The following is a 14,852-nucleotide window of genomic DNA, read 5'->3' as shown; positions in this document are numbered from 1 at the left end:
CTGTGGCCGCATTGCGTGGCAGGTGGAGTTCTGTTTCTGGTTTCCCGTGGTCGGTTCTGCCTGGCTGCAGACCTCTCTGCCATCTTTCAGCTGCAAGGGTGGACGTGTGTTGAGAGCAGTCTTTGGGACTTGCCTGGCAGTCCAGTGGTTGGGACTTTGCTCTTCCACTGCAGTGGGCATGGGTTTCATCCCTTTCAGGGAACTAAGATCTGGCATGCCGCACAGTGTGGCAAAAAAAAAAACAAAAAAACACCCACCAACAAAACCAGTCTTAGGGCTCAGGCTGTGGGGAGTCCTGGTTCTGGGAGGGGAGAGGCCACACCCTGCTCAGCTTCAGAAGCCCAGGCCCTCTTTGCTGAGGCCGCTTAGGCCATGACTGGCTCTCACCACGTGCTCTGGGGTCACGAACATGAGGCTGTGTGTTCCCCACTTGGCCACTTATAGGCAAGCACAGATTAAAGCCAACAGAATGATCTTTGGGCCCCCTGGCATCACCCTTAGAGATACCCAAAGCCCCCATTTTGTGGATGAGATGGGCAGAGTGACCAGAAGTCCAGATCCTGCCCCCTGCTCCTCCGTCCCCACCCCCCACCCCGTGTTCCCCTCCTACCAGGGGCTGCGCGGCACCCAGCTATGGCACAAATACGCAGCCAGACGTGGTTAATAAAAATCACTGTGATTTAATAAATAGTGCTGTGTTTCTTGGCAGGTTCCTCACGGTTCATCCCAGGGCCCGGCAGGACGGAACAGTGGATGCCCACGGGGACCGAGGACTCAGGGCTGGGCCTGTGCTCCCCACTGGCTCCCCAGGAACAGCTAGGTGAGCGGACCCGATGCTGTCGTGTCCTTAGACACCTCTCGGACGGGACGGGGCAGGCAGAGGGCCACAGTCACATAAAAATAGAGATTTAGGGACCTTTCCACGGGTCAGGGTCCACTATACATCTTCCTGGGGGGTCTGGGCTTTCTGGGCTTTGCAGCAGAACTTTTCACATAGTTTGAAGAACTCTGACAAAATGAACACGGATGAGGCCAATCCGGTTAAAAGCAATAAATCTGCCAACAGACAAAAAAGAGAAAAAGGTCAGAGAGTGCATGGCATACCCTCTGGTCCCTGGCCCCTCGATGCCCAGCACTGGCACAGTGCCCAGCGTGGCCATAGAGCTCTGTCCTCCGCCCCTGTCATTTGGGGCAGTTGCAGACAGAGGTGAGGGGCCCGGACCCAGGAGCTGAGGGCCAGACTGTCCACGCCTCCTGAGCGGGCAGAGATCTCCCCAGCCCGGGATGCAGAACACTGCAGAGCCAGCTACACCAGGACCTACTGGTCTGTGCAGGCGGCTCAGAGCCAGACTTCTCTGGTGGCTCAGCGGTAAAGAATCTGCCTGCAATGCAGGAGATGTGGGTTTGCTTCCTGGGCCGGGAAGATCCCCTGGAGAAGGAAATGGCAACCCACTGCCATATTCCTGCCTGGAAAAATCCCACAGACAGAGGAGCCTGGTGGGCTACAGTCCACGGGGTTGCAAAGAGTCGGACACAACTGAGCAACTAAACAACAGAGCCGGGGAGCAGGCCGGCCAACTTCGGCTGTAAAGAGAGCCTTCCTGGGGCAGACACCCCGACCGTGGCTCCCAGTCCAGCCCCACCCTGACTCATCTGGGTGGCCTGGCCCCTAAACTCCCCCCTCAGCCTCTGCTTGGCTTCCTGTTGTCGAGGATCTGTGACAGCCGTGGTGCCTGGCACGGACCTTGCACTTCTTTAGACGGGGTGAGCTGATGGAATTCCCAGTGGATGGAAACAGCTGTAAAAACATTGTTGTTTTTTTTTTCTTTCTTTTGTCTGCACTCCCAGAGACCCTGCTTTTTAGATTTCGGGGAAGAAAAAGCTGAGAGTCTCTAGGTGTTTAGCGTCCTTGTCTCCACCACCTCAGACACAACCGATGGTTTTGTGGTCCTCGGATCTTGGGAAGGGCCAGCAGTCTCACCAGCAACCTTGCCCACTGGGATCTGATGTCCCCAGTGGAAAACTGGGCTGGTGGTCACCCCGGAGCCCTCCCCGCACAGGCTCTGCTCACTGCCGCTCTCCAGGCCACTTCCTCCCTCTCTGTTCCCTCCCGTCAGTGTTTCAGGCACAGGAGGCCCAGCTACCCCGCACAGCTTTCACAGAAAGATGGTGGGGCTGCCGGAAGCCTGGGGAGGACGCTGGGGAGCATGCCTGGGGTTCCGTCCAGGGCGGGTGTGCTTGGGACCCGGAGGGCCGCAGTGGTCTCTACGTGTGGCCTTCTCAGCAGGAACTGCTGGCTGGCCCAGTCTGGTCTCCAGGTAAGCAGGGTCCCTGTCACACAGGCCCCGTTACAGCCCCTGGCGGGCTTACACACTCCTAGGGCTTACACACTCCTAGGCCCGGGCAGCATGTCAGAGGCTGAGCCAGCGTAGACCGTGGTCCATCCAGCTGCCCCGGGGCCTCACCGCACCCACCTGGGGCCTCTTGTCCCAGGATGGAAGGGGGGTGGCCAGGGTGTTGCGATCCCTCTGCCCTCCCCTGACTCCCAGCAGGGGCTCCAGCCCCTGAGTCTCGCACCTTCTCCACACCCACACTGCGTCCCCCGCTCCCGCCCGGTGCTCATGTTCAGGCACAAGCCCAGTCCCCTGGGGACAGGATGGCCCCTCGAGGGGACTTCACGCCCCGGGCAGGCAGTGAGGACAGCCCCCGGTGAGCCCTCCCACTCACCGAGCGCCCCCAGGCTCTCCGTCTGGAAGACCCTCTGCAGGGGCGGCGTGTAGATGACGGCCAGCTGGCCCAGGATGGAGCCAAGCACGGAGTAAAGGAACGTGCGGTTCCGGAGGAAGCCGATCTCGAAGATCAGCTTGGTCTGCAGGGGAGAAGAGCAGTCAGCGCATAGGAGCCGCTGGAGCACTCGGGCCGGGAGGCCGCCATCCCGTCCTGCCGGGGGCTCACCTGGGAGCGGCAGGTCAAGGCGTTGAAGAGGTCGAAGAGCACGAAGCAGGTGAAGGCCATGGTCGTGGTGCGTGGGGTGCTTGCCCTGTCCTCAGGCATCTGGAACATGAGTGTGCAGGGTGAGGAGGTGCAGGGGAGACTGGGGACCCCGCTCTCGGGACTGTGTTAGAACCTGTGCCTGGCTGAGTGCCTGGACTGGACAAAGGTGGGGCCTCTCCACTTTCCGGAGGTCAGGATGCAGGATGGAGCCAAGCCGCGCCTCTTGGGGTGGGATGAGGGCATGCTCGAGAAAAGCTGAGAAATGGGGGTGATCCAGCACCCCGGCCAGCCCCTCTCCTGCACACAGGCAATCGGGTGCTCACACGCCGGCCTGATTCTCTCCCTAGGTCACTGGCTCTCTCAGCACAGGGGTGCCTGAACCTGCGGGGCCACAGAAAGGTGACCCATGGAAAGACCCCCTGCCTACAGAGGAGAAAAGAGTCTCTTCAGACTGGACTGCTACAGGTAAAAGAGTGAAATCAGAACATTCTCTAACACCACACACAGAGATAAACTCAAAATGGATTAAAGATCTAAATGTAAGACTTGATACTGTAAATCTCAGAGGAGAACAGGAAAAACACTGGCGTAAACCACAGCAACACTTTCTCTGATCCTCCTCCTCAAGTAATGAAAGTAACAACGAAAATAAACACGTGGGACCTCGTTAAACTTACTTCAGACTGCGAAATGTAACATGGCAGGGGTTTTTGTGTGCTTGACACCGTGTCCGGGAAGGAAGGGCCTGAACCTGGAAGCTTTGGAGCCTGCTGGTCCAGGCCTCACAGGGCTGGCTGACCCTCAAAGGCCCAGTGGACCTTGGTCCAAAAGGTAAGTTTGTTGCTTTGTAAAGCCATTTTAGTGTCCTTGACCAAGAGGACGATGCAAGAGGCATCGTTGCCTGGATGAATAGAGGGTGTGCTTTCAAGCCCTGAGACCCTGAGTCTAAGAGCTTAGATTTTTTCCCCATGTATTTTTAATTGGAGGATAACTGTGAACAGTGTCATGTTGATTTCTGCTGCACACGCCGTGAATCGGCTGGAAGTATGCACGTGCTGCCTCCCCCCTGAGCTAGCATCCTGCCCGTCTCGGTCATCACAGAGCTCCGGGCTGAGCTCCCCACGCGGTGCCGCAGCACCCCACTAGATGTCTCTCTCACACCGGGGAAAGTGGGTGTTTCGGTGCTACTTCCCGGAGCTAGATCCTCACGGAACATTCCTCTGAGGACTTTTCCGGTTGTCCTTGATATTTCTAAGTCAATGAGGAGTATCCAGTTTTCAAGTCTTAACAGCTACTTCTGGGGACTTGGCCCTCATCTCTGGGATTTGAATGGGAGGGAGTCATGGCCCACCTTCCTCTCTTAGAAGCTTACAGTGATCATGTTTCTCTGCTCCCCTTGGGGATTCCTCTCTTTCTTGCCTCACAGTTTGCCGCTTACAGTGGAGGCTCAGCAGGCAGGATGACAGTGCTGCAGTTCTTTCTGGACCTCTGGCAAAAGGGAGTCGGCAGGGAAGACCACCACTCCCCCAAGGCTGGGTGTTCTTGGTACGTGCTGTCCACAGCCCTTCACTGTTCTCAGAACCCTTTGCCAGTGCACTAATCTCTTTGGAGATAGACATGTTAAGTTTCTTTTGCACAATACTTAGTACAGTGTCTGAATTAATTATTAACATTTAAAATATGTTCTTTCTTAACTCCCCCATTTGCTTTGCTCACAGCCTATTCTGTTCCTTCGTTTGGCAGAATTCTGCAACCTCACCCACTACTGAGATTGCTCGGTCCCTGATGTATTGGTATTGATTTGTTTCTAGTGGCAGCTTGTCCTAAAATGTGGGTAACAAGCAGCTGTTTCATAATAAAGTTGTTGCGTAGTACATGCTCTGTGTGGAATGCAGAGAAAGATCCAGATTCCGCGTAACAGTGCCAAAAAATATAAGTAGCCATTGTTCAATTCACAGTAGTGCTATTTCTCTTTCGTGGCCTTTTAGACTTTTGTTGCCCTAAAATTTCATTTTGTTGGGAGCCCGCATTTTCTACCTGGTATTTCTTGACAGGATTTTTTTTTTTCTACTTTAGTTTCTAAATAAGATTCTGTATTTCAAAAAAGAAAACACTTTTGCACAGCAAAGGAAGTCATAAGCAAATGAAAAGACAACCCTCAGAACGGGAGAAAATAAAGCAACCAATAAGGGATCAATCTCCAAAATATACAAACAACCCAATAAAAAAATGGACATAAGAACAAAATAGACATTTTTCCAAAGATGATGTACAGATAGATGGCCAAGAGGCACATGAAAATATGCTCAACATTGCTAATTATTAGACAAATGTAAATCAAAACTGCAATCAGATACCAGCTCCCACCAGTCAGAATGCCCATCATCAAGAAGTCTATAAACGCTGGAGAAGGTATGGAGGAGGGCAACCCTCTTACACTGTTGATGGGAATGTAAATTAGCGCAGCCACTATGGAGAACAGTATGGAAGTTCCTTAAAAAACTAAAAATAGAATTACCTTAAGATCCAGCAGTCCCATTCCTGGGCATATATCTGGAGAAAATCACAATTTGAAAAGATACACGCACCCTGATGTTCATAGCAGCACTAGTCACAATGGCCAAGCCATGGAAGCAGCTTAAGTCTCCATCGGCAGAGGAATGGAGAAAGATGTGGGGGGTGTGTGTATATTATATATAATGGAATATTACTCAGCCATAAAGAATGAAACAATGCCATTTGCAGCAACATGGATGGACCTGGAGATTATCACACTAAGTCAGACAGAGAAAGACAAATATGATATTGCTGGATGTGGAATCTAAAAAAAAATGATTCAAATGAACTTCTTTACAGAACAGAAACAGCCTCACCGACTTCAAAAACAAACTTCATAGTTAACAAAGGGGAAACGTGGAGGGGAGGGATAAACTGGGACTCCGGGATGAATTTATATAAAAGGACTTACTGTATATAGCACAGGGAACTCTACTCAATATCCTGTAATAAACTGTAGTAATAATCTGAAAAAGGATGAATGTATGTATCACTGGATCACTTTGCTGTACACCTCAAACTAACACAATATGGTAAATCAGCTATCCTCCAAGATAAAATAAAAGTTCTTAAAAGAGGTAAGGTCTCCCAAACAGCCACCTCCTGGGACTAAAACAGGACTATCTCTCAGAGCTGAGGTTGTTTCCCGGGGGTAACAGCAAGCAGGAGAGGCACTGGGTCCCATCCTTTCTCTGGCGGTGCAACCCCGCGGCCCATCCGCCTCCGCCCACCGCCTGCTGCCCCTCCCCCACACCCCACGGACCCTGAGCCCCGGGGGCGGACCGCACTGCCCGGCTGGCCGAGCCCACGAGGACGCCCTCACCTCCTTCCAGAAGATGAAGAGGGTCCCGCTGATGATGGCGGTGGCCGAGAGGAGGATCCGCAGGACAAGGGCTCGGCTCAGGATCTGGTCCCTGACGTTCCGCGGTGGCTGCCGGAGTGTGTCCTTGTCCACTGGCTCCACACCCAGGCTGCTCGGGACAAAACCGGACGCTTTGAGATAAGCCACTGAAAAGACGTGTAGAGGTCGAATGCACAAGGTCACGCTGAAGTGATGCGCCAGGGTCCACGTGGAAGGCCTGGACAGGCGTGGGCAGCGTCTCCAGGTCATCTGGCCCCCTCCCTCATCGCCTGGCTCCCCTCGGCTCCTTCCCGGGTATTCCCTACGGCCTGGACCCCACGGACAGCCCTGCAGGTCCTCCACCTGCAGGGCCACAGAAAAGCCTGCCCTCGGCCGACCTAATGATCCTGAACAGTGCCTGGCCACCCATCACCTGGGGGACCCTTCCACCCCAGCTTGGGCCTGGCCTCGTCCCAGGTCTCCCTCGGCCTGGAGAAATGCGGTCTGCCTTCAGCCAGCTCTGAAATGGGATCAGCCAGCAGGGTGGTGTGGGGACACCGAGGAGGTAGCACACTGGGGGAGACCCCTCTTAGGCAGGTACAGCTGCGGTCCATCTGTGCGCACACCCCGTTCCCAGGAAGAGCATGGAGAAGAGGTCAGCCTCCGGCTGGCTGTGGGGGGAGTGAAGCTGTCACTGGCAATGATTAGATCAGTAATAGTAACACTTCAGCGGCCCCACCTCCCCTGTGCTCAGACACAGGCACGCCCCTCGCGTGTTCACATGGTCCTCCCCGCCCCCAGAGCCCATCCTGCCTCCTGTGTCCCTCTGCTGGCCTCACATCCCCTCCTCACTCATCCAGCCACTAATTCCCTAAGCGCCTGCTGTGTGCCAAGCACCACTGCAGAGCCGAGGACACTGCAGGGGACAAAGCCTTCCCCCACAAAGCTGCATCCTAGAGTGGAGATGGATTATGATCAGATAAACAATGAAACAGTTTCCCCTCTAGGCAAAAATAAAGCAGGGTAAGGTGGCTGGGAGGGAGGAGGCTGCTGCTAGAGTAATCAGGGAGGACTTCTTGGAGGCAGTGACCAGAATGCAGGTAGCCCAGGGAGAGCCTTTGAGGCAGAGAGTTTGCCATCGCCCGGCCAGCCCACTGGATGCCTCCTCCCATGCTCGTCATGTCCCCCTGCATGTCCCCGCCAGCCCGCTGCCTCACCTCTGCGCCGGCGGCCCATCCATGATGATGTTGATCCACAGGATCTGCATGGCGTTGAGGGGGTTGGGCAGGTTGCACACGGTGGACAGCGTGATCAGGCTCAAGGCCGAGATGCTCCTGCAGGGCACACACACGGCCGGTCACCAGCTGCTCCCAGACCCGGCCGGTAGGGGGTGCCGGCCTGGACTTACGTGCTCAGCTGAAAGCGGACAAAGTTCTTGATGTTATGAAAAATCCCCTTGCCTTCCTCCACTGCGTTCCTGCAAGAGAGGTGAAAGCGTTTACTGAGAAAGACAGCAGGGTGGGAAGAGTCAGCCAGCTCTGTCAGTTGCTAAAGGAAGTGATGGTGTCACAAGTGGTAACATTTCTCCTTGCTGGCATTCTCGGGAATAGTAGAGGAGGGGGATGTCCTAACAGGTGTCACCAGCCCCTGGGGACAGGTCCCCAAGCCACAATCACCCTTCTGCCTGAAGACTGCACATAGATTATTCTCTTGTCTGAGCCCCAGGACCCCAGCCCTCACCCAAGACTCCAAAGTGTTCACCAAGGAGAAGGGGCCCCTGACCCTGCTTTCCGTGGTGGGTGGGCCTGGGGACACCGTGTACATCCACCACAGCAGAGCAGGGGGCCTCCGCCCCAGGCATTTCTGTGACTAAGGAGCCACCTGAAGGGCGGCTTACATGACGGCCGAGAAGTCGTCGTCCACCAGGATCATGCTGGCGGCCTCCTTGCTGACGTCTGTCCCCGTCTGCCCCATGGCGATGCCAATGTCTGCTGACTTCAGGGCGACCGCGTCGTTCACCCCATCCCCAGTCATGGCCACGATCGCCCCCGTCTCCTGCAGAGCCTTCGGAAAGAGGAGCCCCAGGGGGCCTGCAGCCTGAGCACCTGCCTTCCAGACACTTTTTCCCTGTTGCTCCTAGTCTCCCACCGCACCACAGCCGGGGCACCAGGCGAGCTGTGACCCTCTCAGCCTCAGCTTTTCCATCTGCAAAGTGGGATCACAGCTCCTCCTTTTCAGGGCTGTAGTGAGCCCTAAACTAAGACCACAGAAGGGACAGTGCCAACAACAAAAACTGTCTGGCCACCTGCTTCTACAAGGATGAAGTCACTGGCCACTGCAGCCGCTGACCTTCCACACCTCCCGAAAGCAGCTCAGGGTGGAGATGGGGAATGAGGGAGAAACCCACAGAACAGGCTAGCTATTTTCAGGAGCGGATGTTAAGAGCCTCGATTCTTACATCCTTTCATATCCAGAAAAGCGCTAAAAAGTCATCAACAGAGCCATCTGCTCCTCGTGACTAGCAGCAAGCCCCCGCTAAAACGTGTGCTTGTCAGCACGTCACCAGAGTCGCATCTCTGGTATCACAGAGTCCCTCCATCTGTCCTCCCCGCTTTGGGGTGGTTCCTCAGCGCTACCCGAGATGCTGTCTCTGGGCTATCGTCCTCATTCTGCCTCAAGTAAAACTTAACTCGACACTCAGAGGGTGCTTTTTTGTTTTCTTTCAGTTGACAACCATCAACAAAGAATAATCAGCTTGTCCCCATGAATCCATGTCATGCTCAATAGGTATATTTTCTTTGAAGAATGACTGGCACAGAGATTCACTCTGTAGAACTAAAAACACCCCAAGTAACACAGAAGAGAAAAACACAAGCATTAAAGAGCAACTTTTCAAAGCATCCGTGTGCAGGAAAAGCACGCATCTGCAGGAGTCTCACTCTAGCCCTCTTGTTTATGATGCACCGTCGCACCAGCTCTCTCCTGGGCACTGCTGCGCGCCAGGCAGCTGCCAAAGGCTTCACGGGCCTGGCTTCGTTTCGCCCTCTCCTCTCCTGCCTGTGAATTAGCTGGTATAGCTCACATTCTCCCCAGTTTACAGATGAGGAAACCAAGGCCTGGAGTTAATATACCAACACAGGAATACACCAAGCAGCAGCAACTAACCAAGGCTGGCCTCTGCGTTCCTCCCTTTGCACCACCCCATTCCCACTCCCTGCCTTTGGTGGACGAGGCACGGAGCCCCCCCAGTTCTCTCCCCAGGGCCGGGGCAGCTGCCCTGGGGTCCCCGCTGGGCCACCCATGAGCAGAGCTGCCACTCCCGCGAGCTGTGCCCCGAGGGACCAGAAGAGGCACATGACTGACCTTGATGATTTTGAGTTTGTGCTTTGGGCTGGTCCTGTAGAAGACAGACACCTGGAGCCGTAGACGGGGCGGGGCGGGGGGGGGGGGGGGGACAGAGTGTCAGCACTGAGGACGTGGCAGCCCCGTGCCCCGCACCCCGCCGGCGAGCCCCGGGGGGACCCCACCTTCCCGACGCGCTCGGCCAGCTCGCTCTGCTCGGCGCTTTCCACCTCTTCCCCGGACATGGCGCTCAGCTTCCCGTTGCACAGACTGATGTTCCTTCCTGGAGTGGGGAGGGGACAGTCCCTTCTGAGGGTCTGAGACTGTGGTCCCTGCCCTCGGCCCTCACTGCACCTGCCTGACGCCGGGCCCTGCCTCGGCCACTGGGAGAAACAAGGACAAAACCACCGCTGCTCCATCTGGAGAGCACCTACTGTGGTGTGTGTGCTCAGTCGTGTCCGACCCTGCGGCCCCGTGGACTGCAGCCCGCCAGGCTCTGTCCATGGGATTTTCCAGGCAGGAATACCGGAGTGGGTTGCCATTCCCTTCTCCAGGGGATCTTCCCAACCCAGGGATCGATCCTGCGTCTCTTGCATCCCTGTACTGCAGGCTGATTCTTTACCCCTGGTGCCACCTGGGGAGCCCGCCCGCTATGGCATGTGACCTTAATTCCATCCTCAGAACAAACTGGCAACAAAGGCCTTATGATCCCCACTTTAGAGATGAGGAAACTGAGAGGGAGGTAGTCTTCCCAAGGTCACAGGGCAGGGACGTGCTAAGACTGGACCTGCCGTGGTTCTTTCTGCCTGATTCCAGAGTCTGGGATCTTCCCCCAGTGTGAGGCTGCCTCAAGACAAGAGGGGGAAGAGAACCAAGGTGCGACACCCCACGCAGCAGTAACAGACACACAGGAGGAGGAGGGGGCTGGTCCTCTGCCGAGGCAGAGCCTGAGGGTCAGAGTGGCTCACGGGTTTGCTAAGGGCACAGGGCAGACTGGGTGTGTGCTGGCAGCGATGCGGCCCGTGCAGATGCGTCATCGTGGGCGGACGGACAGCCCGAGCACACACAAGCTTCTCAGGACGCACGGGGTCTTTCCCTCTTTGGGAGAACCTGCCAACGTTTGAGGGACAAACACCCACTCAGGCGGTGGGATGCGGGTCCTTGAACCTCAGAAATCTCTCCTTAGCACGTGGAAGGTGGGCATGAACTCTGCTGACCAGGACCCTCAGGCGTAAGCAGTGGCAGTGACCCGTACCGGAGAAGGCAATGGCACCCCACTCCAATACTCTTGCCTCGAAAATCCCATGGATGGAGGAGCCTCGTGGGCTGCAGTCCATGGGGTCGCGGAGAGTCGGACACGACTGAGCGACTTCACTTTCACTTTTCACTTTCATGCATTGGAGAAGGAAATGGCAACCCACTCCAGTGTTCTTGCCTGGAGAATCCCAGGGACGGCGGAGCCTGGTGGGCTGCCGTCTATGGGGCCGCACAGAGTCGGACACGACTGAAGTGACTTAGCAGCAGCAGCAGCAGTAGTACGGGTCACCCGTACCCTCCCCCTCTCCCCCCGGGTACCTATTGCCAAGGCCGTCTCCAGAGCATCTCCCGTTATCATTTTCACGGACAAGCCCGACTCCGAGAGAACCTGGACCGCTTCCTTCACGCCAGCCCTGGGAGGGTCGATGATTCCGATGAGACCCAGAAACGTCAGCTTCCCCAGCTCGGGCCCGGAGGCCAGGGCTAGCACTGTGGACACAACAGGAAGGTTCAGGAGATTTTGATCCCCAGTCGGCCCCGGCCCCACCCCATCTGCGAGGGGCTGGGGCGCTAAGTTCCTGGGCCACAGCAGGAAGGGAAGATATTCCCAGTGGTCCTCAGGCCCATGCAGGGCAGCGGCTCTTGACGGCTCAGCCACGATGGAGAGCAGGGCCAGCGACAACGTGCCCCATGAGAAAGGGGACCCTGTCCACCGGCAGTGTTGTCCCAGCCCCAGCCCAAGGGGGGCGGCCAGAACATCTGTGGGCTGACACACGGGACGTTTCCGAGAGCCTGCTGTCTCTCATTGCTCTGCCCTTCTCAGTCACTGCCGGCAGACTTGTGGTGGCAGCTACCAAGGTCGCGAAAAGTGTGCAGGAGGAAGACAGGCGAGAAGACTGTGGTTCAGCAGCACCGAAGCCAGGCCCGGCTCAGGAGCGATGCTCTGAGGAGGGTGCGGTGAGAACTGACCTTACTGAGTCACCTTACTGATACTGGAGGGGGGCTGTGGCCAAGAAGTTTCAACTGTAATCCCCTCGGTCATCAAACTGTGGGGGAGATGCTGATGGGCGTGTACCAGTGATGCTGGGGGCATGTGCGGGGGATGCAGCGGGGGTGTGCTGGAGATGCAGGTGGGCGTGTACCAGTGATGCTGGGGGTGTGTGCCAGTGATGCTGGGGGCATGTGCAGGGGATGTAGGGGGCGTGTGCTGGAGATGCAGGGGGCATGTGCCAGATGCAGGGGGCATGTGATTCGGGTGCCATGCCTTCCTTCCTACCTGCCCTGCTAAGCTCTGTCCCAGCGATCTGCCATATCCTCACCTTCAACACTTGTCAGCGAGCTACTAGCAATTTATAATTCCTGCCCCCTGCAAGGAAAAGCTAAGGCAGTTGAAACCAATATAGCAAGCCAATGCTGCTCAGTTTCCCCTGAGGGAGTACACATGTTCCAGAGTGTTTTAGACACTTTCTCTGATAACAGGCAGGCTGGCACATGACAGCAGGAAGTGAAAGGTTTAATGTTCAGCCCATCAGGGAAGGCGTTGGCTCTGGTGCAGCAAGCTGGAAATGGCCAAGAAATGAAATGTCTGTTCACTTACAAGAACCTTGGCTTTTCCTGACAGCAAGCCATGAGCAAGATGACCAATCAGGAAAATCAACGTTTCTGGGGCGGCCCATTCATGTGTCTTAGAAAACAGGACCTCTCCTTGCACACATGAGGTACATCTGGGTTAACGGGTGTCATCTGGCGGCTAGGATGTGGGGGGCAGCCTACGTTTCATCTGCCCAGGAGGGCTCACCCTGGCTCTGCCCCCATCAGCACCCCACCTGATGCCCCTCTGATCATTACTGTGTTGACCAGGGGCCCTGCATTACTACACTCAAGAAGTCAGTGTCATGTGCAGACTCAGCGTGGGGCTGGGAACACAGCCACTGACCTCGCAGGCCCAGGGATCCCATCTTCTTCTCCTCCTGCTGGCAGAAGGCTCGCTGCTGGGGCGTCAGCGGCAGGGGGATGCCCCCGTGGTTGTACGTGGTGCAGTAACGAATCACCTCCTCAAAAGCCCCCTTCATGAAGTACATATCTTCCCGCTCCTTGGAAAATACAGAGGGAAAAACATCAGCGGTCACTGCCTGCTTCAGCTCCTGGTGACCATCACCTCATCCACTCAGAGGTGTTCACAGTGGGGTCATTGATCTGTTTCAGTTAACGATGATGGTCTGGGATAAATGACCCCACTGGAAAGAGAAGTTACAGGAAATCCACGTGATAGAACCACATGCAGCCCAGAGAGGACTGACCTGTGACCCGGACTTCCGCCCCCTGCATCAGGGCTCCTGGTCAGTGTTGCTCAGAGCATCCACATGTTTCATGAACTGGTCATATCCCAGCTTTTACATGTGTGACTGACTCCTAGGTGTCCAATTCAGAGAGACTTCCGAGCGAGGGAGGCACCATGAACTTGGCTCATGAGGATGAACCCAAACGAGCAGCTGACCTTTTCTGCTGTATCTCTTAAGCTCCGTCTCCCTAGGCTGTAAGCTCCAGGCGGCAGGTGCCTGGTCAGTATGGCCCCCAGCCCTAGCACAGCGCCCACTAGCTCATGGTAGACAGTGAAGGAACTTGTATGCACTGACACGGAAAGCTGTCCAAGACATCATTTAAGGGAAAAGAACAAATCACACACACTATACACAGCATGCCCTTCTTTAGAAACTACCACCCCACGTGTTGCTACCTGCACCTGTAGACTCTGGAAGACTCTATCTCTGACTGCTGCTGAGGGGCATAGTGGGAATGGGGGTGGGCAGACAGAGAAAAGGGGCAGGATTATCAGAAGGTTCCACATTTTAAGTCACATTTCTGTCATTTTTTTTTCAGTGAAAATATATTATCATTGCCTTTGGGGGACAATAAGATTTGAAGGTATTACAACATTGAAAAAAGCCCAGAACATCTCTTAAGCACCAGGAATCTGTATTATACCCGTCCACTCATGGCAAAGACTTGGGAAAAGCTGGCCGAGCTGTCCGCCACTGTGAATGAGATGGAAAATCTCAGCATAGACGTGACAGGTTCCAGCAAGAGCAGAAAGTTTGGAGAAAAAGGTGGAAGGCAATAAAAATCTTTTTAAAGAGAAAGAAAAGTTTTTTCTTTCAGTAGAAGATCTGAAAAGTCACAGAAAATTTTTTTTAAAAAGAAGAGGGGGAAGATAGGGTGGGCTATCCCACCCAGGGATAGCTGGTAAGAGGTTGGTACATATTCCCCTTGGTGGCTTAGAATATACATGTGCACATACGTGTGAGGTCATCTATCTATGGTGGACACTAGGGGGTGCGTCCCGGATCCCCTTAAGGACCAAGGATCATTCCCCCATTGCAACAGTTACATGAGCTCTTATGTGTAAAGAACCCAGCACGACAGGAATGTGACTAAAGGACCCCAAGTTAGCAACGGGGTCAGTGTCATCCGTAGGAACCTGTAGTCACTGTGGCAGTAATTACTCAGTCACTGTCCTGCAGGCCACTGAGTCTCATATGAGAACCTGCATCAGAATCCCCAGCAAACACAGACGACTGGATTCCACCCCTGGAATATCTCATTCAGTGAGTCTGGGGTACAGCCTGAGGATCTGCATTTCGAACAAATTCCAAGGAGATGCTGCTGCTGGCCCAGGACCCCACGTTGAGGACCAGAGATTCAGATGACAATCTGAAAAGCGGCCCCAAGATAATCAGAGCTTTCATCACCACCAACTGTATTTTCATGTCTTCGGATGTCATAGAAGCAGCTGGGAACTTGAAACTCATCTCTTGACCTCTGCATTTTGCTTTGCTGGGGTGGCAGGAGGGGCTGGAAGGGG

The 14,852-nt window shown here is 55.0% G+C and overlaps 2 protein-coding genes across 3 annotated transcripts in view; one reads left to right on the top strand and one right to left on the bottom strand.

The window, feature by feature from the left end:
• The window catches only part of MEAK7 (MTOR associated protein, eak-7 homolog), a 46,344-nt gene extending 40,319 nt beyond the window's left edge, over positions 1–6,025 (top strand). Inside the window, exons 8-10 of the transcript XR_009692340.1 lie at positions 710–820; positions 2,118–3,004; positions 3,342–6,025. The gene's annotated coding sequence lies outside the window, so the exon portion shown is untranslated. The remainder of the gene's footprint in view (positions 1–709; positions 821–2,117; positions 3,005–3,341) is intronic.
• The window catches only part of ATP2C2 (ATPase secretory pathway Ca2+ transporting 2), a 74,852-nt gene continuing 60,671 nt past the window's right edge, over positions 672–14,852 (bottom strand). Inside the window, exons 17-27 of one of the 2 annotated variants that reach the window (XM_061138302.1) lie at positions 12,927–13,083; positions 11,309–11,479; positions 9,919–10,016; positions 9,755–9,805; positions 8,289–8,455; positions 7,800–7,868; positions 7,609–7,725; positions 6,374–6,521; positions 2,956–3,054; positions 2,728–2,869; positions 672–1,056 (exon numbers count right to left, since the gene is read on the bottom strand). In XM_061138302.1, the coding sequence (XP_060994285.1) occupies positions 938–1,056; positions 2,728–2,869; positions 2,956–3,054; positions 6,374–6,521; positions 7,609–7,725; positions 7,800–7,868; positions 8,289–8,455; positions 9,755–9,805; positions 9,919–10,016; positions 11,309–11,479; positions 12,927–13,083 (1,338 nt within the window). In that variant the 3' untranslated portion in view covers positions 672–937. The other variant, XM_061138303.1, reaches the window with a different exon arrangement.

The sequence above is a fragment of the Dama dama genome, chromosome 4, assembly GCF_033118175.1.
Source record: "Dama dama isolate Ldn47 chromosome 4, ASM3311817v1, whole genome shotgun sequence".
NCBI lineage: Eukaryota > Metazoa > Chordata > Mammalia > Artiodactyla > Cervidae > Dama > Dama dama.
The sequence above is the reverse complement of the archived record's forward strand: the minus strand, read 5'-3'. Positions and strand labels throughout refer to the sequence as shown.